The following is a 25,586-nucleotide window of genomic DNA, read 5'->3' as shown; positions in this document are numbered from 1 at the left end:
AAGGTAGGGGTTCAGTGTGTGCAGAATCAACTTGTTGGGCATGACTTTTTCTTGAAATGTTGCAGAAAAGTGTGTTACAGCTCAGTTATGACAATGACCTGGATCCGGGTGAGAGACTAAGCAGCACTCAGAGAGTTGTAGAACTCAGGTTTATTATGTCAGCAGGCCCAGAAGAGTTAACACTCCAAGCTTTAGATACCATCTGTAGGTTTACACAGGCCTTTATAGGCTGCCAGTTTACACTTTGCAACATCATATGCAAATAAGGTATAACAAAAGTTGACTAATTAGGAACAAGCTTTGTAGAAATGGACCAATCAGGAGGGAGAGAAATAACCAATCAGGAGTGAGGGAAATGGACCAATCAGGAGGAAGAGAAATAACCAATCAGAAGTGAGCTCCATGCAAATGAAGTACTACAAATGGACCAATCAGGAGTTAGCTCAGGGAACCAATAGAATTTTAGGGGTAAGTTCCACTTTCCTAGAAGTAAGCCAGTTTCAGAGGCAAAAAGTGAGATAAAGCCACTGGGCTAGGGAACCAGGTGGTGCTGGCAGGAAAGTAGTGGCCCTGCCTGGGGGTCCTGCTGGTCTTTTTTATGGGGCTTCCCACCTCAAAACCAGTGTCCTTGGTTTTGTTTTCACTTTTTAAAATAGATTCTCTGGCCCCTCCAGAGACTCTAAGTAGGTGAGGGATAGGAGTCTGGAAACTGTAATTATTTTTTAAGAATTCTTTATTCTCTACAAAACTCTCATCAAGTCACTTTTGAGTCAAGACATTTATTGATTCACTGATTAATTCTTTTAATTGTTCATTCTTTCATCATACATCAAGGTTTGCTCATGCAGTATGGGTACTGGGTACTGAGGGTAGAAGGACAAGAAACACAAGCATCATAAGGGAAGAAAGTGACACAGGAGCTATTGATAGTGTCTGATGGGGTCTGGGAGACTGCAGTCACAAAAGGCTTTGCAGAAGCATTGACTCGGGAGGTCACAGCTGAGTGCTGGAGCATCTACGTTCTTGGGCCAGACTGCCTGGACTCACAGCCCAGCTCTACCATCTGCCAACTTAGGATCTGCCAAGGTGCTGAAACTTTCTATGCCTCAGTTTTCTCATCTGTCAAATGGAGACAGTCTGAGGACTTAGGTCAGAGAGTTGTGAAAATGGAATGAGCTGATGTAGGAAAAGTGCTTAAGACAGTGGTCTCGAGCTTCGGCAGTGGTCTCGAGCTTCAGCAGGTATCAGAATCCCCCGGAAGTTTTGCTAACACCAGGCTTCTGGGTCCCACTCCAAGTTTCCAAGTCAGTTGATTTGAGATAAGCCTGAGGATGTGCATGTCTAACAATTTCCCGGGGGATGCCAATGCCGCTGGTCTGGGGACAACTCTTTGAGAATACTTCCAATGATAGTAAGCAGCATTTGTTGCTATTCTTTTCAGCTGATCTTTGATGGAAACACTGGAGAGTGTCACGCAAAGGCACCTAGGCAGGGGGAACTGCCAGTGCATAGCCCGGAGGGTTGGAAGCAGAGGGCAGGCGCCAGGAGCGGAGAGAAACAGGCTGGCGGGGACACAGGATGCATTGTGGCCGCCAGACTCTGAGGAACCTGGCCCCGGGTAAGTATAGACATTATCTGAGAGTAACCAGAGAGCCTGTTATCAGCCATTAGCACCTTAGCACAAATTAATTTATCGGAGTAGCCTGTCACTTTGTCAAAGCCTGGAGGACTCTGACTCATGCCTGGTGAATTTGGATGGCCCTAGGAGACTGGTCCTCCTTCTTTGGAAAATCACCCCACACCAGTGAGTCCCGGGCAGCTTTGAGGGCACTCAGCTGCCCAGACCCCTGTCCTCACGAGAGGACTTGTGGATCTGTGATCACACCTGGAATTGGCCTCTTGGGCTCTGTACACTCATACTCCTGATATCCAAACGCATCTGGCTTATATTTGCAGACTTTAAAAAAATGCAGTAACATTAGAAGGTTTATAATATATTTGTCTATCTATCTAGGAATATTTTCCATACTCTGAACCACAAAAGACTTATTTATAACCACATTTTCCAGTCCATGGACTGTCAAAAGAGCGTTAAAAACAAAACACAATCCATCCATCTTTGTGTTTTCTGTTTTTGTGATTTTTTTACCCCTTTTGGGCAAACCGAGTAATTTGCAAGTTTTAGTTTCACAGACAATTCCCACACAGCAGCCCCTTGCACACTCTTGTTTCTGCGAAGGAAACACAGATCAGCTTAGCTGCCCTGTGGCTGTTCTCATGTGTGTCGTTTTATCCAGCACCTTATCTGTGCTACTTTACACACTCCAGATGCTCCAAGGCCACGTAAGAGCCAACGCAGGCAACAGTGGCTTTCCTCCTGGCCCGGTGAGCCTGGGGCCACTGGGAAAGCAGGCTGTACTATTTTGGGCATGGCATGCTGTAACGAATGGAAAAAGAGAAATCAGAGACAGGCAGTTTTCCTCTGCTGTCTGAAGAATAACACGATGCGTCCTGCTAAAGTGAAGAGAGAGTTAGAAGGAGGGAAACTGATTTCACTGCGGCATCCAAATGGGAGGAGGAGGAGGTGGGCGGGTGGAAAGAAAGCTTTTATAGGAGAAGATGCTCTGGGAGGCAGAGAGACAGAAAACTCACATCCAGATTGGCAACTGACGGTCTTTAGATTGCTCTTTAGCCATAGAACACTCTTGTGAGGGCAGGGTGTGTACGTGTGTGTGTGTTTATATGAGACAGACAGAGCCGTCCAACCTGCACAGAAGGGCCCTGCGCTCGGTTTAATGCTCTCCTGAATTTCTTAATACGGGGCCCTGTATTTTCATTTTACACTGGGCCCTCCAAATTGGATAGCTGGTTCTGGAGAGAGAGTTAGTTCCACTGATTTAAGGTGGTTGAAATTGGCATTATTTTTTTTTCATATTCTTCATTTTTAAGACTATTCATTTTCGAATATATGTGCCTCAACCTTTTCTTTAACCATCCTGTGCCGCCCGTGTGCTTCGTTCACCTGAAGTTCTCATAGCTTGTAACATAACCATGGCCGTTTGGCTTCTCTTGTCTTAGAGCAGAACTCAGTAAATTTTTTTCTGGGAAGGGCCAATAACTAGTATTTTCAGCTTGATGGACAGTTTTGGAATCTCTATTGCAACTACTCACCTGTTGTTGTAGGGAAAGCAGAAATACGTAAATGAATGAGCGTGGCTGGGTTCCAGCGAAGCTTGATTCGCAGAAGCCTATGGGGGCTGGGTTTGGCCTGGGGGCCACGATTTGACGACCTCTACCCAACAGCACGCTACTCTTTTTGATGATGATGAAACAGATGATGACACGATGACGATGGCTGTCATGTACTGAGGCAGACTCTGGGCCAAATGCTTTATAAGCATTTTAGTATTTAATTTTCACAACCTTATATGGTACAGTTATCATGATCTTGACATTACAGATGAGAAAAGTGGTATTTAGAGGAGTAAATTATTTATTCAAGGTTATCCGGCTAGTAAAAAGAGGAGGTGAGATTCAACCTTGAGACTCCTGCTAGACCCCAGTGTTTCCAGCCCTTCACTTCTCATATCTGGAGCCCTTGACCTTTGCCTGAAATCCAGCCCCATCCTGGTCTTTAGAATTGAGCCAAACTTTAAGTGAGGAGGGTGTCAGAAGGAGCTCCAGCCTCATTGATACAATCCACCGTCAGGGTGTCCTTAGCATCTTCTGAGCCTCTTGATTTCCAAGAACCAGTCCCCACCTTAGGATCTGGGGTTTCTGTCTTGTCTTGGATTCCGTTTCTTCTAGCTTTTTGTTCATTAATAAGCCAGGTGCTCCATGTGAGACTCCCCAGTGACGACGAGGTGCTGAGACACGCTTTATTTTTGTCTTCTTTCTTGTTATTTTGAGACCACAAGGGTTTTTGGACTGGATCTGGCCCAGTGGTAGAGCCAGTCTCCTTCCTCTGCCCCCATCTATTCTCTCATCTCCATGCTTGGTCAGCCCCAAGGGTGGATCTGGTCCTGGCTGCCCCTTGTTAGTCATCAACAGGGCCAAAGCCGATCCCATCCAGAGGTAGTGTGGTTCTTTGCAATGAAAGGTCTACCACCTTCTTACTTTCCTCTCCAAATTCAATTCATGTTTTCAGCCTGGCCCGAGAGCCACCCTCTCTCCTGCACCTCCCCGCACCGCTCCAGGACTCACAGTGTTCCTGTCTTCCAGTGCCCATCACACAGCCCCATCTTGTGTTTTCCTCCAGTTGCCTTGGGAGCTTTCCACTTGTTTCATTTTTCTTTCAAAAGCCCTTTGAAACAACTCCTATTACTTTTGCTTATTTTCCACTGGTGGGAAAGATGGTGGACTTTATTAGGTACTGGATATTGTTGATCATCACTGGGGACTGTTGATGGGCGGGTTACTGTGTGAGGTCGCCAAGGCGAGGGAAGACCCATCTCTCATAGGCACGGAATCTTACTAGTGGGAAAGGGAGAAGTGGCCATGACAGCTATGGCCTCCCAGGCATGACCAGCCTGGCCTTGGTCTTCGCCTGTTGAATATACACATTGTCACAAAACATCCTAGGAGCATGAGCTATCAAGATAAAAGCAGGATCTTCTGCACTCACATCTAAACAGAGACAAAAATTTGAACATTGTCCAAACTGCAAAAATGATCCCATACTCCCCAATCCTGGCTAATATGAGTGACTGCTGCTTCTTTACCAATGATACCAGTGATAGCCTTGCTTCATTCCCCCTGCCTTATAGATAAGAGTTGTTAATATAGCCAACCCAAAAGGTATCCCCGCTTTATAATTAGCATCCAATCTGAAGTACTGCTCCCTTAAGCCCTCCCCCAAATCACTTAAGACAAGTCCAAATCCTGTAAGTCCTTTCAATGTCCTCTCACTGCCATGCCCCAGCGCCTCCATGGTGTGCGTTCTCCATCACTGCAGAGGGCAATAACCCAAGTTGTTTAACTACAGGTGTGTGCGTGGTGCTCTTTGGCTGGAGGACACTGACATTAGCAATTCCTTCAGCTATCAGAAACATACTCAGTCATCTTGACGTTATGTTTTCCACCGAGTATGTGTGTCCTTCCCCCTTCCCCCACCCAGGAACATCTCTTGAGCAGTTAAGAGCAATCACTTTGCCATAGGACCCCTCTCCCTGTTCCCTGCTTTGATGAGCCCTCTCCACCCCTTCACCCCACTCTAAATGCTGCCAAGGACCAAATAAAACAAATTAACTTTGGATGCTTTGAAAAGTGTTTCTTCCCTTCTTTCCACTTCCATTTCCATGACATGATGTCTTGTAAACCCAGAGTGATATATGTGGTAGCCTCCACTTTCAGACTGAAAATCTGTCCTGCTCCAGTTTATTTGAATTTAAAATTCAGCCCACTTTGATGTTTGCGGCTCTACAGCATGAACTGCTATATAAAGAGCATGCATCTTGCTCACACGGCATACAGCTCATCTAAGGCTGTAAGGAATAGCCTGACATTTAGGTTGGGTACAGGGTGCTTTTCTAGGAATAAATGCACCAGATGAGCCAGCCTGATGCAGGGTGAAGAATGGTTACTGGATGGAGACCGAGAAGCCTGGAATTATAGTCTGAGTTTCTCACAGACCATCACTTTGACCTCAGTTAAGCCGTATTCTGTTAGCCTAAATTCCCTGTCAAGAACTGGACATTATTGAAATCATACTCCACGCCCGGCAGTAGGATAGGTGACTCGTGCCATCCATCAGGTCATTTGCAAACAGTGTAACGTGACAGGCATTCTACAGGGAGAAAGGACTGCAGGCCTGCTGCTGGCCTACATCTTAAGACCTTAGTGTAAACATGTGTAAACGTGAGCAGAAGCATCAAACCCAAACGGAGGGACATTCTGTACAGAGGAGGAAGGCCTGGAAGTCGCTGGAAGTGGCTACATTTCCTTACACACACAAGACTCCAAGGTCTCAAACCAAACTCCTTAGGCTTCTCTCTGGCTCAGATCACCAGGGCTAGGCCACCTATTTGTGCGTTGGTTTCCCCATCTGTAAAATGAAAACAGGAGTTGTCCCTGTCTCACAGGGTAGTATAAAGATTGCGTTCATTTATAAAGACCAACTGCAGAGAACAGTGATGGGTACTTAGTAACCCGTTAAAACTATATTTAATGGTATTGTTTTTGTTCTTATTAGTAGCGATAAGTAATCTTGAAATTTCCAGATAAATCCAAACCCCTATAATCTCTCCTAGTGAGGAAGCAAAGAGTCTGAAGTTGCCTCTGAAAAAAATATAAGCATGTATCTTTGGAAAATATGAAATCCTTCCAGGGTCATAAGTGACTAAGAATAAGTTGAGCCTGGACTATCTTGTACCAGAAACACTCAGGGGGATGTGTCCATGGACACAGAAGCTGGCTTGAAGGGTTGAAGGGGCTCTGGCCAACTCTGGGGTGATGAGCATCGAAATAATGATATTAATACATTATGACCCATTAAATAAACCAGGAGTCTGTGAGTGCACATTTATATTACTCAATAATTAAATGAGGAGAAGAAAAACTCTGCAGTAGAATGCCAACTAATTAACGCAAAAGAAATGACAGAAGTAGACACACGTTAGTGTGGCAAGTCAACATCACGTGGCACACACAGGATACAACAAGAACACAGCATCACTTTTGTGGTGTGCTGGCCTACATCTTAAGACCTCAGTGTAACCATGAGCAGGAACATCAAACCCAAATGGAGGGACATTCTGTACAATGACTGGCCCACAGTCTCAAAACTGTCAAGGTCATTGTTTGAGATTGAAGGCGATTCAAGTAACATGACAACTGAGTGATGTTTTGGATCCTCTCTTAGATCCTTTTACAAAAAGTGTCTGGCAAAGAGTATATCAGAGTTCTTTGTATTATTATTGTAATTCTTCTGTAAATTTGAAATTGCTTCAAAAGAAAAGAAAAAATATATATTCCTTTTCATATTCTTTTCCATTATGGTTTATTACAAGATATTGGATGTAGTTCCCTGTGCTCTACAGTAGGACCTTGTTGCTCATCTATTTTATATATAGTAGTTTGTATCTGCATATATATGTATGTATAACTGAATCACTTAGCCATACATCAGAAACTAACACAGCATTGTAAATCAACCATACTTCAATAAAAAAAAAGATGTAGAAAATGAAAAATGTACAGCTATCAGGAATACTTTGTAGTCATAAAAAATAATATTGTTATTGACACTGAAAGCATGAGCAACAGCAACAACAAAAAGATAAGCTGGACTTCATCAAAATTTAAAACTTTCGTACTTGATGGTGAGGACACTATCAAGAAAAAGACAACTCACAGAATAGGAGAAAATATTTGCAAACTGTGTATCTGGTAACAGATTCATATCCAGAATATATGAAGGACTCTTACAGCTCCACACACACAGACAGACACACACAGAGAAAGAAAAACAACCCAATTAAAACATGGGCAAAAGCCAACAAAAAAGAAATACTTTGGCATAAGTTTAATAAAATATGTGCATAATCTGTATGAAGAAAACCACAAAGCTTTGCTAAAAGAAATAAAAGAAAAACTTGATAAATGGAGAGCTATTCCATGTACGTGGATAAGAAGACTGACTATAGAAAGATGTCAGTTCTTCCCACCTTGATCTTTTTTTAAATTGAAGTATAGTTGATTTACAGTGTTGTGTTAGTTTCCAATGTACAGTATAGTGACTCAGTTATACACACACATATATACTTTTTCTTACAGGTTATTCCAAGATACTGAATATAGTTCCCTGTGCTATGCAGTATGACCTTGTTGTTTACTCTGTATATAGTAGTTTGTATCTGCTAATCCCAAACTCCTAATTTATCCCTCCCTGCTCCTTTCCCCTTTGGTAACCATACCAACTTGATCTTTAGAGTCAATGCAATCCCAGCCAAAATCCTAGCAAGTTATTTTGTGGATATCGACAAACTGATTCTAAAGTTTATACAGAGCAGCAGAAGACCCAGGACCAACATAATATTGAAGGAGAAGAACAAAATCAGAGGACTGACGCTACCTGATCTCAAGACTTACTTTGAAGCTACAGTAATCAAGACAGTGTGATATTGGTGAACCTTAAACTTAAAAAAAAAAGAAAGAAATCTGTTGAAAAAATAAGAAGACCTGTATCTGAGTGGTAAGAAAATGGTCACGTTCATTTTTGTGACGGCTAACACATATTGGGTACTACTGTGTGCCCGGCATTGTGCTAAGTGCTTTGCATGCATTGCTCTATTGAATTCTCACATTAAATCTTACATTTTTCCAACTTTGTGAAATTTCTACAATAAATATATTACTTCTAAAACCAGAAAATTTTATTTGTAAATTTATATGTACATAATAGGTCCTATTAAGATGAAGGTCTTCAAGTTGGTGAAGACTGTAGGAACTACTTACTGTAAGATTTTGTTTAAGGGATTGAAGATGTTTTACTTGGCAAGGGGGCCTTGAAGTGAGTGATGATGGCTCTCTTCACATATTTGAAAGACAGTCAATTGGAAAAGGAATTGGACTCTGTCTCCATGGCTTAAAAAAATGAACTAGAGCCACCGAGTAAAGAATCTTAGGAAAGCAAGTTTGGGCTCCACATAAGAACGCTCTTCCAGACAATTCTCTCCAAAAAAGTAATTATCTAATCCCCTGAATATTTAGGGATTTGTGTGTTCACCTAGAAAAAGTTTGGAAGAACAGGAGTCTGAGGTCATTTTCAACTCTTAAATTCTGTCTTTATTTATATTAATGCAGATTAATCAGAGAGGAGAGCCAGGGTCTTCCTTTTTGTTGTTGTTCTGTTTTTTTTTTTTTTTTTAAAGGATGCAATTCTATTTCAACCTTGGAAAAAACTGTATGGTCTGAGTGAACAACTGTGAAACTTACAGATTGCTTCAATGCAATTTTAATATTTTTATCAGGAAACAGAAAGGCATAAAAAGCATGAGGAAAAATGCCTATTTATGTAGCATTTAGAAAAAAATGACAGAACACAAAACTGATTTAAATCTTACTCATTCCTCCCTCAGGTTGGTCCGCACACCCCGCCCCCATCTCCCCCACCCCCGCCCTTCTTCCTTCAGTTTTTCCCACTTTTCCTATTATGATCTTTTACATTATTGGCATTTTCCTGCCAGGAGACTCGGCCCTGACGCTATCAGTGACACCGCTCTGAACTGCTTTATTTTGTAAAGCAGAGACTTTGACCGGGGTTAAGTTTGTTGAGCAACAGATCCACCCTAGATTCTGTTGCACATTCAACCGTTTACTGTATGATACCAGCCTCCCACTCCTGTGTTTTCAACTCTCTCACAAAAGGAGTCCTTGAAGCCCTCTGGCCGCAACTCTGGTGGCTGCGAATCCTGGCAAAGCCGTGCGGCCCGCGCAGGGCACCTTCGGCCGCGAGGGCGGGGCCGCGCCAGGGCTCCAGCCAGAGGGCGCGGCCCCCACCCCGCGCAAGCGCCCCAGGACCCTCTAGGGGCTTCTCGACCTTTCCTCAGCCGGAGTCGGGGGCTCCGTCCCCTTGTACGCGGAGTTTCGCCCCTCTACCCGTATCCACCCAGTTTGCTTCTCTGCCAGTTTCTTCTTGGCTGTCACTGCCCGGACACCCTTAGCTTCAGCATCAGCCCCCGACCCAGCCCGACGCCCAAGGATGCCCCCATCCCGGCCGTGACCCTGAGGAGTCCTCCCCGCTGGGACTCCTGGGGACGGGCTCTCACGCTGGGTCCCCAGAGGGTCTTCATCCCCTCCTGGGCACCCGGGCTAGAAAGGAGGGGGTGTGGGACTGAGGGCGGGGGCGGGGGGCCCGGGAAGGGGGAGCGGGTGAGGGACCGGGAAGGGCGCGGGGTCAGGCGGGAGGAGAGGAGAGGAGAGGAGGCCAGACAGGGGCTCTCGGTTTCCCGGGGTCTGATTGGAGGTTGGCCCGATGAGTCGGAGCTGGGGGCGCGCCCATCTCTGCTGGCTCCTGCGAGAGCCGCCGCTCGGCCCCTCCCCGGAGCCGCTTTGTCCCGGGTGACGGCGGCGGAGGTTGCGGGAGGCCGAGACCCGTGGACACGCGCAGCCGGAGCCGGAGCCCGGGAGGCGGGGCGCGCCGCGCACGGCCCCCCGCCCAGGCCCGTGGGCACCGCGCCCGTCCCCGCGCGCGCTCTGCCCCGCCGCCAGGTGTGCAGCCCCGCCGCGCCCGCAGTCGCCGGCCCCGCCGACCCACCGCCCGAGCCGCCGCCTCCGCCTTCGCCGGCACATCGCGGACGCCCAGCAGGTCGGTTATGTAACGGTGCCCGCCCGCCCGCTCGCCCCGGCACCTTGTCCTGTCCCGCCAGGGCTGTGCGCGGCACCCGGGCCGGGGGACCGCGGCGCGGGGCGGCCGTGCGCGGTCAGGGTAGGGGGCTGGGCGGGGGGCGGCGGCGGGGTCGGGGGGTGGTGGTCTCTGGATCCAGTTCTCAGCCCCCGCGGCGGCTGTGGGCACGGAGGTGTCCCGTGACCCCCTCTAGAGGGCGCGGGTCTCAAACAGCCCCTTCCCCATTCCTAGTGGCCCACGGGCTCGCCTTTCTAGTAGCAGCAGCAGGTGCGTAAGTGGAGGAGCGAGAATGACGCCTGTGGTGCCCGGGACTGAGATTCGGAGAGGGGGTTAGCGGAGGTGGTCTGGACGCAGAGAGCAAACGGGAAAACGGAGACTCCTTTCCCAGCGCTTAAAGGAAAGTGCTGGGGAAGGGAAGGTGCTCTGAGGCGCAGCGGGCTGGGAATTGTCCTGCCTGGGATTAGCGGGCTTGGGTCATCTAAAAATAACTTCAAGTTTGAAAAGTGAAATAGAAAGGAGCACAGTGTGCCGAGTTCGTCTTGCCTGTGGGATGCTTCGCTCTAGAAGTCAGCAGAGGGAACAGGCAAATCCCAGCCGCCTGATCCCTCTGCTGCCTGCTGGTCTCACTGGTTTCCAAGGTGTCTCGGTTTGACTTGTAGTTAATGATTGATTCTCCAAGGCACTACTGTCTTTCTCTTATCCCAAAATGAATTAGAGCAGAGTGCATGCTTTGAATCTTTCCTGTCTCCTACAGTAGGATAGAAGTGTTCAATGGACATCTAATGAGTCCACTGCCAAAGCTTTTTTTTTTTTTAAGTATCCTTTTAGTTAAAAAAAAAAAGTTTCTGGGCTCCCTTTAACATAAGTCCCACAATTGGAGATGAAAGATGCTAGAGCATTCCAGTCCACCCTCCTCTCTTCCTGCAGCCAGAATCCCATTTGTCATATGGAGGGAAAAGTAGGACATTTGTAATAACGCAGCTTGACTTTCACACATATTACATCAACATCAAAACACGGGGCAAATGTATCACAGGCACAGGGCAACACTTGCTAACTGGCGCCCTCCATTCCGGGAACACGGTGGAGTTGGAAACGCCTAGAAGCTGGAAGGGATCAAGAAGCAGGTCAGCACTGACTGTAACAAGGCAGGGGAGTGAGCATTTGGCTGCTTTTCAGTCTATGCATTGATTTTCTGTAGCCTTAGAGCTATTATCTTAAGTACAATCAGTCATTGCATTGTATTAGTCTAGAATGTGAGTTGCACTTTGCTTTCAAATCCATTGCAAATCAAATCAGTGTTTATTGAGCACCTACTACTTGAGTCCAGTCCATACAGTTTTATGAGGGAAAGTGTCCTCAACTAAAGCGACAGGATTCCAAGACTTCTCAGGATGCCTTGTGTGTGCAGGACCTGCAGAACCCAAAGAAATCTGAAATCTGGGAGGAGGTAGCTCTCTGCAGTGATGAACAGTTAACAGGCATTAAGAGGGAACTTGAGAGCTTTTGCAAGTGGGTCATTTGCAAGTACCCATCACACTCTTTTAAAACCTACTTGCATAATTGTTTGCAGTTAGTCATGTACATTATAGAAACTAGTTTTATTGAGATCAACTTTGATAGTCACTGAGTTCTCTTTTTCCTGTTCCTTTTATTTTCTATACCATCCACCCAGTTTATTCAGCAGTTATGTGTTAATTATCTACTGTGTGTTACGTAGTCCCTGTGCCAGAGTCAAAAAGAATGAGGCCCATGCACTTCAGAAATCAATCTAGCAGAAAGCATAAGAAAATAAGTGATAATGATCAACATGGTATTTAATGGAGATGGGGACAAACTCAGTGGGATCCCAGGGAAGGAGGGGTACAGGGAGTCTGGAAGAACTTGCAGAGAAGTTCATGTTTAGACTGGATCTCAGTAGGCAGTAGGAGTTCTCTAGAGAAGAGGCTAGGTGTTCCATATTGAAGGAAAGTTCATGTTCAAAGAACTGGAGGTGTTCTGCAGGAGAGTTTGGGAGGAGGTGTTTTGGTGAGCCTGGGTTATGAATACACCCTGCAGAGGAGGAGAGGCCATGCAGCCTTCATGGGAGGCATGATTTGATCTAATTTGTATCTTGCAAAAGTGATTTTGGATGTAATGAGTGGGTGGGGTTGCAGAAAGGAATGAGCTCAGATTTTAGACCATGGGAGTGGTCTAGGCAAAAATAAATAAATACAGTTGTGCCTGACTCAAGTAGAATGGGGAAAGAGAAGAGAGATCTACAGAAAGCCATTGCAGAGGGAGAATCAGTGGCTCTAGGTCACCAAGTGGCTGGTGGTGTAGACAGAGAAGCATGGATGTTTAGGTGGATGATCAGTCTTAGGAAGTAAATGAGAAAGATTAGGTTTGAGAAAGATGGGGAAATTTAACTGAAGCTTTTCTTGTAAGATCAGGAAAAGACAAGGATCCCTACTCTTGCCACTTTTATTTAGTGCTGAAAGTCCTAGTCAGAGCATTTAGGCAGGAAAAAAAAAAGGCATTCAAATCAGAAAGAAGTAAAACTGTTTCTATTTACAGATGAAGTGGTATTATATATAGAAAACCCTAAAGACTCTACAAAAAACTGTTAGAACTAATAAATAAATTCAGTAAAGTTGCAGGATCTAGAATCAATATACAAAAATCAGTTGCATTTCTATACACTAAAATACTGTAATAATGAACTATCAGAGAAATTAAGAAAACAATTCCACTTATAATTACTTGCAAAAGAATTAAATACCTGGGAATAAGTTTAATCAAGGGGGTGAAAGACTTGTTTTCTGAAAACTACAAGACAGTAATGAAAGAAATTGAAGAAGACACAGATAAGTGGAGAGATATTCCATGCTCATGGATTGGAAGAAGTAATATTGTTAAAATGTCCATACTGCCCAAAACAATCTACAGATTCAATGCAATTTGTATCAAAAGTCTAATGGCATTCTTCATAGAAACAGAATAAACAATGTGAAAATTTGTATGGCAGCACAAAGGACCCCGAATAGCCAAGGCAATCTCAAGAGATTGCAAAGCTATAGTAATCAAAACAGTACAGTACACCATACACAAAAATTAACTCAAGATGGATTAAAGACTTGAAGGTAAGCCCTGAAACCATAAAACTCCCAGAAGAAAACATTGGGGGTAATTAAGTTCCTTGACATAGGTCTTGGCAATGATTTTTTAGATTTGTGAGCAAAAGCAAAGGCAATAAAAGCAAAATAAACAAGTGGGACTACATCAAATTAAAAAGCTTCTGCACAGCGAAAGAAACCATTAGCAAAATGAAAAGGCAACCCATGAAGTGAAAGGAAATATTTGCAAATCGGAGGTTAATGCTCAAAGTATATAAAGAACTCATACAATTCACATAGCAAAATAAACAATCCAATTAAAAGGTGGATAGAGGAACTCAATAGACATTTTTCCACGGAAGACATACAGATGGCCAACGGGTATGTGGAAAAGTACTCGTCACTTATCATCAGGGAAATGCAAATCAAAACCACAGTGAAACATCCCCTCACACCTGTTAGAACGATTATTGTCAAAAAACAAGGGATAAATGTTGGTGAAGATGCAGAGAAAAGGGAACTTTGGTATGGTGCTGGTGGCAATGTAAATTAGTGCAGCCACTATGGAAAAGAGTATGGAGGTTCCTCAGAAAATTAAAAATAGAACTACCATATGATCCAGCAATTCCACTCGTGCGTATTTATCCACAGAAAATGCAAACACTAACTCAAAGAGATACCTGTATCCCCATGTTCATTGCAGCATTATTTATAAGATCCAAGCTATGAAAACAACCTAAATGACCATTGATGGATGAATGGATAAAGAAAATGTGGTGAACACACAAACACACACACATACCTACACACACGGAAGTATTATTCAGCCACAAAAAGGAGATCATGCTGTTGGCAACAGAATGAGTGAACCTTCAGGGCATTGTGCTAAGTGAGTAAGTCAGAGAAAGAAAAAGTGCTGAATGACCTCACTTATATGCAGAGTCTAAGAAACCAAACTCACAGATACAGAGAATAGATTGGTGGTTCCCAGAGGTGGGGGTGGAGAAAGCAAAATGGGTGAAGGTGGTCAAAAGGTACAAACTTCCAGTTATAAGATAAGTACATTCTGGGGATGTAATGTACAGCATGGTGACTGTAGTTAACAATACTGTACTGTATATTTGAAAGTTGCAAAGAGTAGATCTTTAAAGTTCTCATTTGAAGAAAAAAAATTTAACCATCTGAGCTGATAGATGTTCCAAATTGTTCTGTTATATACCTAAAACTTTTACAATGTTTTTTATTTTGAGTAAAGGTAGATTTATTTATTTAGAGAGATACGTAGTCCATAGAGTGCAGGCTGTTCAAGAAGGCAAGGGTTTGATGTTTTATATTAATTGTATCTCAATAAAACTGGGAGAAAAAAAAGGAAGTACGGTTGATCCTTGAATACCCCGCGTTTAAACTGTGCAGGTCCACTTATTTATGGATTTTTTTCAATAAATCTGGTACCTGTATTTTCACTTTACAGATATTTAACTAAGTGTGGGGGAAAAGTTTGTGTTTGTTTAGAGATCACAATATATGGAATCAAAAGAAGTTGGGTTTGTGTCTTGATTCTCTCCAGACTGTTTCGGCTTCCTGCCCCTGGGTGAGACATTTATCAATTCCTTTGTTTTTGAGGCAGAGAGAGCAATACTTGGGTTTTTCCACTTCATTGTAGAGGAAGAGGTTGTGGCAGGCTTAACCCCCGAGTTGTTCAAGGGTCAACTGTAAGTGAGAAAAAGTCATTTTGAGAAAGGTGAGGAATTTTGACTTTGAATATCCAAATAAAAATACTTGGTAGGCAGTCTTTTTTTTTTTTTTTTTTTTTTTTTTTAATATAGCAGCTCTTTATTATAGTTTTCATTCATTGAAAGCAAATGGCTCTCCTCCAGGCTCGGCACCGGATTTGTTGGGTGACCTCTGCAAGGTCACATCCTCTCTCAGGCTTTAGTAATTTGAAATCGTATATTCATGGGAGAGGAGTTTGACTAGATGATCTCAGAAGAGTCTCGGTTTTCTGGAGTCCTGCCATCCTGTCTCAAAGTGTCCTACTAGAGCCGTAGATTTAGGTTAAAATGAGTCCTGCCTAGTCCCTTTCAGAGTAGGAATGCTTCCAACAGGATTAACTCTAACGATGGCCTGTCCCTAACAGCTTGATGGGAGCTAGTCCGCAGTGCCGGCGCTGATGGGGGTGCCTGAGGTTGGAGAAAAACCAGTTCAGGTTGGGGGGGGACCCGGAGGAGCACTAAAGTGGAGGAATCCCATAGTCACTGGCCAGTTTCTTTGTTTTAGATGCGTCACTTAAACTCTGTAAGACTGAGTTTCCTCATCTCTGAATAATTGGGGTGATGAACATCTGTGATGTGAGGCTGTTTGTTGTAAGGAGTAGAACAGATGACATACAGCAGGCATTGCACACACAGAGTCTCCTTCATTGAAGACGCTCCGTGGGTGGGGGTCCGCACCCCTCACCCCCAGGGTAACACACATGCAGAAAAGGGAGGGAGAGTGTTTCCGAAGTGAAGCTCCTCCCACTTCACAGTTTTGCCACGGGCCACTCCTCACTGATCTTACTGGGAATTTGAAAACACACAGCGCATTAAACACTTTAAAAAATGTGAATCTCAAGTATTCATTTATAACTTACCCTCTTAGATATAAAGAGGTGTCCACATTCCACAACACCAAGCTTCAAATTCTTCTGTCAGCTTAGACACAGGCCAAGATTGCTATGAAGAAATAGTATTGCTGACTGTTTGACTCCATGATTACAGACCCAAATGCGCGGGAGGCTGAGCAGCTTCCTGCTCTGTGCGTGTTTGGGTCTGAGCTGTGCCTCTGACCTCAGGAAGAACCTTCTGCCTTTGCCTGTAAAAGATTCACTGTCTTGTGTCTTTTCTCGTGTGTTACCAACTGCCAGGTGTCACGTTGTAGGTCAACTAGTCGAGCTGAGGATTTTTTTTTTTGAAAAGATGGAAGCAGCTTCAAACTCAATTAAAGCTGTTTTTAAGTCCCTTTGAAAAAACATATGTCACTGTGAATGGTACTTTCGAGACAGTAAAGACAGGTCTCCAAAAACACCTCAAACTTCCTGCAGTTCACAATGCCCACAGAAAGTATTTGCTGTAATCAGGTTGGGAAGGACCTTATTTGCCTATTTGATTTCCCCATAACAGCCCACTTGAACGCAGGAGACATAGGGTTTCCGCACTTTGGAATGTATGCGCAAGAAGATACTGGACGGAAGAATCGTGTCATTTGAGAGCTCTGTGCTAGTTTTTATTACTGTTGCCTTAGTTCTTTATGGGAATAGCTGCTTTATTGTCTCGTGTGATTGAGATATGCCTCCTACTTTTAAGTTCTTTTGAGGGCATGGGCTGTGCGTCAGTTGTCCTCTTACAGTGTTGGGAATAAAGTAGAAAAAGTGTGGACTTGGCACGAAGCCGCCCGGCTGCCATCCTGGCGCTGTCACTTCCCAGCTATGTGACCTTGAACTTCCCACTTGACCCAGCAGCCACAGGAACTGGCAGGTGCTGAATGCCGCCCAGGGTTCCAGACACGGTGCTGAGCAGGCTGCATCTGTTATCTCATTTAATCCTTACAACAACCCCCCACCTCTGGGGGTATTATCATCACTCTTTACAGAGGAGCACTGCTCGAGGATCAGGGGGCGTTGAGCCACTCTGTGCTCAGCCTCTGAGTTGCAATTTTCTTACTGGTATAATCAGGAAAAGAACACTCAATTGCTCCACCTTAAAGAGTCATGAGGGTGAGATGTCTTTGAAGGTGCACTGAGAAATAGGATGCTCTGCACAGATGTGAGGGATGACTGTCACAGGAGGGACCTCCCGAGAGATCAGATACAGTTGAGCCTGGTGTAGCACCAGGTCTGTGAAGGGAGGGAGCTTCACTGTACATGAAGTGCTTTTATAGAGTGCATTAAGAAAACTATTTCTTTGTCCTGTTCCTTGGTAGTTTGTGTTATGATGCCTGTTTCTTTCAAGGATAACTGGCTTGTTGTCAGTATCCAGACTCAACCAGGCTGGACCCGATGGGGATGGAGCAGGCCGAGGAACTAGGCAACGAAGGAGGGTGGAGAGCATGGTTTATAGGGAAGAGGTAACTGCCAAAGGGCTGTTTGAGTATAAACAGGGAAGGCTGAAAGTCGAAGACAAGGTCAGGGAAGTCATCACCAGGGTTCACATCAAGTGTGAGCGACAGGTAGGACGTGGAATCTACTCAAGAAGGCTAGAAATGTTGCCTAGTGTTAGCTGCGGTCTGTCCACAGAAAAACTAGGAACTCTCTGCCCTGATTTTTTTCTAATGTTTTCTTTTTCTTAGGTATACGTGCTTTCTATAAAATTTTTGGAAGACACAGAACAGTATAAAGAGAGAAAATTAAAATCACGCATATTACCATGAGCAGAGGATAATTACATTGAGTATTGAATAGCTTCATAGAGTTTTGCATCCTGTGCACTTCATCAGACATTATTTAAATAACTTTTCACGGAAAGTCAACAATCCTTATGAACATTGTTTTCAGTAGCCTCCCGGCATTCCCACGAATGATGTTACCGAATTCATCCACCATCTCCCTTGTAACATTTAGATGGTTCCCACTTACCCAGATTATCACAAATAATACTCTGATGAACCTCTTTGATCATCATTTTTTTCTTCTATATTTTGGACCATTTTCTCAGCATGGATTGTTAGAAATAGGATTATTGGCTCAAATAGGTGGACCTCCTTTGGGCTTTTCTTGTCTTTTGACGTCATTTTTAATTGTCTTTCTAGGAGGTTGTACTGATTAACATTCCCACAACCAGTGCATGAGAATTCAGTTCTCACCCTGGCCCTGCGTGTAAGCACTCTTTCTGGTGAAGATAAGGGCTGGCTGGCATTAGTGCTTTCCAAAGATGCCCCCCGCTGCTTCACGAGTGCTACTAGGAGGTGGGGCTTCCTCTGTGGGAGTTGAGGGTGGGTGGGTGGGGATCTGGTAGATTTAACCTGCTTGAGTGTCAGTGGGAGAGTTGGCTTGAGTGAATTAGCTTCTTTCCTGGTGAGTGTGTTACCAGGGGCCTGGCATATGAATGAGTGTGAATTAAACTACATAGAATGAAAACTGAGAACTGGTTCAGTTCGCCTTTCAAATCCTGAAAACTTAAGAGCAAGCATGCATGCTTATTTGCATCCGCTTTTGTTGGTTTTGACTGGTTCTGCTTCCACTGCTGGCAGGGAATTTCAAGCAAACTCCAGACAGGTGTGTCTTTTTCACCTTTCATGAAGTGACATACAATGCAGAGTAAGCTATTTTGAATAAATCCCTAGAAAAATCAGTTGGAATCTTCTTAAAATTCACTAAAGCGGTCATTATTCTAGAATTTTAATTTGATGACTCATCAAATTAGTCTTTCCCCCAACAGCCTCTGCATTTACCAGTAGGCTACCAACAACTATGTTGATCATATTGACCAATTTATTGAGGTAAAAGGCCAATCTGAATTATTTTCCCCCAGAAAGTTATCTGAAAGACAGGCTCAATTAATATAATTTATTTTTTACTTTGACTTCTGTAGCTATTAAAGATAAAGTAATGGCATTTGGCCAGAACAAATCAAAGGCCAGTTTATACTGTTCTTTTGAGATGTAATCATTCGTCCAGAAAGAAATTATTTATTTGATTACAGGTATCATCATATGAATTTTGAAATAGAGGATGGTAAATTCAGATAAATTAATGGTAGTTCAAACAAAATTTTATCTGTTCAACAGCAAAATCTCAGCCTTGACAAGCGAAAGCAAGGTACTCATTCATGAATATGTTAATTTTTTCCTGCTGTGGCCATTAATGATTTTCATTTGATCTTTTATGTTGTATAACCAACCATTTATGAAAAGGTTAAATCTTGGTCAAGGAGGATGTTCAGCATCTGACATATCATAAATGTGTTTATTCGGTTTCCTTTATTTTCTTATTTTTCTATCTCGTGGTGATTTCTGTTCCACACACAGCTTTTGTTTACCATTAAACTTCAGCATTGACAAGGTGACATTTAGGTGAAGCTTTGGATTGAAATATTTGCTTGGTCAGATTTTCAAGGACTCCCTTCTGACCTTGTGTCCAAGTGCCACAGCTCACAGAGACTCCATGGAGATTCTGTTTTTTTAATTGAAGCAGAGTTGATTTACAATTTTGTGTTAGTTTCAGGTGTACAGCAAGGTGATTCAGTTATGCATACATATATATATATTTTTTCAGAATCTTTTCCTTTATAGGTTGTTACAAGAAATTGAATATAGTTCACTATACAGTAGGTCCTTGTTGTTGGTCTGTTTTATACATAGTAGTGTGTATCCATGGGGATTCTTGGCTAACACCCTGGACCTTGGTTTGGTTCTGAGATGTCACGGATGGAGAGAGGGGATTTCCTTGTCATTCTGGTTCACAACCACACTGAGAGTTCTGGTGTCGTTCCGGAAGGTGGGGAAGGTTTGCGCAGCCCTCAGAGATGTGCAGACTGATTTGGGAAGGTTGTACCGCGTGGGCATGAGATAAATGATAAACCTGAACACCCGCCTCGGCTTCCTTAGGTACCAATTACTTTGATTCAAGCCCATAACCACTTGGAGGCTTTCCATTAAGGTGGAAACCGAGGACATCAGGACATTTAGGTTGGCCCTAGGGAGGCTCAGCTATGTGCTAGTGAAATCATTAATAGCTTACGAGGGACAGGGGACCGGCCGCGGTGGCCCCGTGGGAGAAGGCAGATGCGCAGCTTTGCCTGCGGTGCTCTGCTCCTTCAGGCTCATTTTTATTAAACTGAATGGCTCCCCGGAGGCCACAGGGATCATCCTGGTTGGGAAGGGCCCTGTATTATTCATGAAAGGCCTTTCAGGATCTCCAGGTGTGGGGCTCTCCACAGGTACTGGTTCCTAGTGAGTCTTCTAGTTTTATTCTTTCAAATTGCTTTTAAAATCTCACGTTTAACTCTACTTATCACAAAGGCTTTGTCTTGGGTGAGAAGGACCAAGCATAAACCAGGATTTCGGTCTTTCTTCTCACCTTTAATTTAACCTTTTCCTCCGAGATCAACTATTACACCTCACGGCCCCACGTGGCTATTGTCTTACAATTCAAGCCAAGGTGTGATACTATGAGAAGGTTATTTTATCCGAACAGAATTAGAAATACTTTAATGGATATCCATGAAAACCAACCCTGGGGTTGTTCTTCTTCTTTTTTTTTTTTTTTTTTTTTTTTTTTTTTTTTTTTTTTTCTTTTTACGGCAGTGTAAATTTCAAGGGCATATCTTACAGGAAAGAAAATCCAAAGAGTAATAAATGTTCGAGACATTTACCTAACTGGTGTTTGGGGGCTGTTTTCAGTATATCCAGGGAGACTGATGTGGTGGATTTTCTAACTGATCATGACAGCAGCCTTCCTGCTTTATCCCCCATCAGCCGTGAGCTCTCTTGAATTATTCCATTTCCAGAGGACTGATTCCAGATCATGGTAGCATCCTTGCTCTGAATCTGTTCAGGGACTTTGCGTTCAGGATCTGTCCCCACTCTTTTTGCCAGACACTCTCATCTCAGTGATCCTAAGGCTTTGAAAAGCTAAAATAATACTTCTTCCTTCCAAAATAATGGAAAAACAAACATAAAGGTATAGCTATTCTTCCTCCTGCAAAAGAGAGGAGCGATATTCAGACAGGAGACCAGAAACACTTAGCTGAAGGATCGTTTTTTTAATACTAAAAGAAAAAAAGGAGAGGGATGGGTATAGCTCAGTGGTAGAGCACATGCTTAGCATGTACAAGGTCCTAGGTTCGATCCCCAGTACCTCCATTAAAAAAAAAAAAAAAAAAACCTAGCAGTCATCCAGACTTAAGGGCGTCTTGTAGAAATGGTTCATAGTTTAATTTGATGAGAGATCATCTCTGAGATAATGGTTTTCTTGGCCAGATGATTTTTATTCAGTTTTAATTATCCCCTTTTTGATCAGGCCAGTCCTCTTAGTGATTTCCCAAAGCATCAATGAAATGATGTCTCTTGTTGCTTTGGGTTTTTTTTTTTTTTATTATTAAGATGTTTGTATGCAGCCTTTCCAGGATCCTAGTCTTACCTGAAACACACCAATCCTGTACTCTTTCCTCATCCTAGCATTGGTAATGGTTTTATTTTTAAGATAAAATGCTAATACCCATGACGAGCTTATTCTTCCTACATTGTAGAGTTTGTCAGTCCTGTCTGTCAATTATGTCAATGTAAATGCTGCCAAATATACGCATTTCTTTTTCTAATTGCAAATTGACTTTTTATGGCTACTTATTAGAGAACCCGAGGAGACCAATAGTAATAATTGAGCCGTGACTGCTGGAGCCCGGATAGTACTTCTTCAGCTTCCTATTCTAATAAATAATGAGCTGCCAAGGTGTTTATAAATAAATCAAATTTCCTTACAATAAATACCAAACTAGCAGGCAGTTGCATACAATTTACAGATACAGGATGTTCTAGAAATGCTAGACATAATCACCAGAATAAGAACTGTTTTACTTTGTGTGTCAAAAAGCCTCTTCTTCTCAGATTAGGATCTGGTGCCACATCTGTATTCTAGACCAAAGCCCCCGTGTGATTGGCGGCAGTGTCTGAACTTCCCACAGGCAGACCTTTTAAAGGCTTCTGACCCAAACTCAGATTTTTTTGAAATGCTTTGATTTTGGTACGAAAGTGCGTGCTTCCCTCTTTTTGCGGAGCTTGGACGTAAGCAACTGAGCTGGAATCATTGTGGCTATTTATTGAGCACCTATTAAGCGGCAGGCACTGGGCTAAGTGCCTTCCATGTGTTATCACGCACAGTCCTCCCAGCAGCCCTGGGAGGTAAGTTCCAGTTTTATCCCTCTTTTATCTAGGTCAGGGAAGTTGAGTAACTCACCTGAGGTCTTCCAGGACTCCCCAGTTGTCTCTTCACCTCTCCCCCCTACCCCTCCTTGTCCAAGTGGGGTTCCTAGAGGCATTTGGAGGGAAGGGGCATGGGGCTGCTGTATGGTCATGTTTAAGTTCTGTGGGCTTCTTTTCAGTGATCATCTGAAATAATATTAGTGCATTCTGGATCAACCAGATGACCGTCTTATAAGGGATATTATTGCCACATCATTCTGGCACATGAGTTTGTGGGGTTTTTGTTTACACTCAAGTTGGTGCCAATACTCCTTCAGTGGCTGTGGGCTTATGGGAACGAACTGGTGGACATATTATGTAATTTGCCATAAGTGAAGGCCAAGTGATGGTCCAGTCGTGTTTAATTTTGCTGTGGATGAAGACCTGGGGGAGGAGGTGCGTTCTGCAAGGTGGGTGGAAGGAGCAGTCTGTACTCCAGACACCTGCCTTGCCGTTTTCAGTACCAGAGTCATGGTGAGAGTGGAGGATTATGTTTAGCAAAACATCACCATCTGAATATTAAGTCCATGTCGTTAGTTTAAATTGGATTGGTTTTTAAGTTTCACTTGTATTTGGTCAGACCACTTAGTTGCAGTTTGATGGTTTTAGGGGAGTTGGAACTATAAGCACTGAGCTTTATGTTTGCACGTTTTTAAGTATCATTATAATGAAAACCATTTAAGTCAAAATTGGGGGGACACAGGGTGATTTTTTTTTTTCCTAAAAAAAAAAAAGGCCATACATTTTTCAAATCTGAGCAAAGTGAATTCCTCTGCGCTGCCTGATGAAAATTTTCCCCTCAAGACATGCTTCTCCACCCAGCCGGGGTCTGGTCTGCCCGAGTCTTTCTTCAGGGATGAGGCACTGACACTTCCTTTCAACCTGTCCGTGGTGTCTGGGAAGGTTCTGTCTGGCCTGACCTTGGGAGAAACTCTGCATCATTGTGGTTCTCCTGAGATGGGCCCTGTCAATCAAGGTGCCCTTAGATTCTTTGTCCCTCCTTGTCCTGACCCTGATGACTGACGGTTATGTCTGCCCATCACCTATGGTTTATAATCATTTTCTCATCACCACCTTGAAGATTTGTGAATCGGGCTGGGAAGTAGTATAAGACGCACATGAACAGAAAAGATAATGAGTACGTAATGGGATTTAAAAGGCTTCTGGTTTGAAAGATCGCTGGGTCTGTCCAAAAGGACTACATCAGTTACTCTTTTGGGTAAAGAAAAGGAAAGCCCTGTTACGTGCAGACACTCAGAGAGGAAGTAACACATGACAGTGTTTTAGTATTGCTCCTGACAAATTCCTGGTAAGATTTTGGAGCATTGGAACAGAGGACAGTGAGTTTTGATGCAGAGAGAGGAGAGGATCATTTTATAGCATGTGGGCGTGCAGTGCGGCTCATGGGCTAAGGTCTGGGAAGCAGGAAGGTAAAGGCTACTTAAGAGCAGTGCCACCCTCAGGTAGCCTTTAAAAGAGGGGGCTTTTTTTTTTCTGTGTCCAATTCACTGTCCTCCTCTTATTTAAAATATTAATAAAGTTTCCCTATTTTAGTATAATATGTACAAAAGTTCTAACACATCAAAGTGCCCAGTTAGTGTTTGTTGTTATTTTTAACACCATCACTGTTATTGTTCCCTGTCGACCTGAATGGTGCAGAGAGAACACCGCAGTGTGCAGAGGGGAGTCAGGGTGGCTGTGATTTCCCCACGAGAGATGGAGCCTTCCCTGATTTCCTTTGACCTTGGCTTCCAGTTTACATCATTAAGGGGGTGGGTGAAGTGGTCACCAATGTTCCTTCCTGCCAGCTCTTTCATCCTTTGTATATTCTAGTCTTTGCTACAGATACCCTTAGATACTATATAGCATCTCATTCACTAATGAGAATGACCGCTGGTGGTTATTCTTTTTTCATGCTCATCTTTAAATGCAGGGCTCTTCTTAGGCAGGGGCTATGGAAATGCCTTCTCTCGTCATCTTTAAGGAGAGAGTTGTTCAGTAGCTTTTCAGGACAGCATAGGAAGAGCTCGAACCAAAAGCTTATGAAACATTTCCGTGTGCTTAAAGTCAGCCATTTGAATGTGAGAACTGTGGCCTTCCTTTCTCCAAGGTTGTTTTTAACTGTGCTGCTTGCTGAAAGGGTCCTTCCATCCCGAGGATGGCAAGGTGGATGGATCCTGAATCCCAGCCAAGCCTTCAACTGACCTTGGGGAGGAAAGGAGAACACTGATTTTACAGGACTCATTAACTTTATTTTTATGTTTGGCCATGATTCTGAGTGTGTTATCTGATAAATCTCTTTTCATCTGGTAGATAATATCTGTATTAATAAGTAACACTTATCTTAGCTCTTACTACGTGCAAGGTGTTCTTTTAAGACTTTTACACGTAACATGCCATTTGACCGGCACAGTAGTCCCATCTACACTGGACAGCTGGGGAAACAGAGGCACAGAGTGGTTAAATGACTTGCCCAAGGTCACACAGCTGATAAACAGCACGGCTGGAATTCGAACCAAGGCAGCAGTTACCTGGTGGTTTTTTTTTTTTTTCCAGTTTTAGGTATTTTTATTATATCATGGTTTTCTCATTCTTCTTGTTTTGTTGTTGTTCTTTTTTTTTAAATTGAAGTACGGTCAGTTACTATGGGTCAGTTTCTGGTGTACAGCACAACGTCCCAGTCATGCATATACATGGTTTTAACACTATTTGATACTAGCTTCTCTGTGCATCACACAAAAATGTTACGGACTCAATTTCATCGTTTTTATGAATGGAGCCTTCAAGGGCTTATACCAATAATTTTATACTAAAAAGGGATCAACTAATGCTCAGACTTTTTGCCCCTGCTTTACCGTTTTTGACTTGTTATGTCTGGTAAATAAGCTATCAGAAACCCACAGAGCCCGTGTATCATTAAGTTCTGGAGCTGGAGAGGGGGATGGGGATGATTCTATGAGCGTGGAGATGCTTCCAAGCATTTGCTGTAGCCAAAGCCACCTTTTGCCTTCTTCCTCTTTAATACTTCCATGCCTCCAGTGGCACAGAGGCCTGCCGTGACCACTCCATCAGTAATTACTGAGCACATAATCTGGGCAAAGTAGGGAGCAAGAGCCTGAGGACCTTGCACCTCCGGGAGCCTCAGTCTGTGGTGGCTGGACCAGGCTCTGTGAGTCCCCAGTGTGTCCACCGTGTCCGAGCGCCTTGTTGGT

General features: G+C 43.6%; 1 protein-coding gene across 3 annotated transcripts in view; it reads left to right on the top strand.

Moving 5' to 3' along the window:
* The window catches only part of RCAN2 (regulator of calcineurin 2), a 233,701-nt gene that overhangs the window by 15,273 nt on the left and 192,842 nt on the right, over positions 1-25,586 (top strand). Inside the window, exon 2 of one of the 3 annotated variants that reach the window (XM_010973840.3) lies at positions 1,442-1,618. In XM_010973840.3, the coding sequence (XP_010972142.2) occupies positions 1,579-1,618 (40 nt within the window). In that variant the 5' untranslated portion in view covers positions 1,442-1,578. Of the gene's footprint in view, positions 1-1,441; positions 1,619-9,488; positions 10,307-25,586 lie in introns of those variants that run through there. The other 2 variants (XR_012501155.1, XM_074348850.1) reach the window with 2 other exon arrangements.

The sequence above is a fragment of the Camelus bactrianus genome, chromosome 20 (assembly GCF_048773025.1).
Source record: "Camelus bactrianus isolate YW-2024 breed Bactrian camel chromosome 20, ASM4877302v1, whole genome shotgun sequence".
Taxonomy (NCBI): domain Eukaryota; kingdom Metazoa; phylum Chordata; class Mammalia; order Artiodactyla; family Camelidae; genus Camelus; species Camelus bactrianus.
The sequence above is the reverse complement of the archived record's forward strand: the minus strand, read 5'-3'. Positions and strand labels throughout refer to the sequence as shown.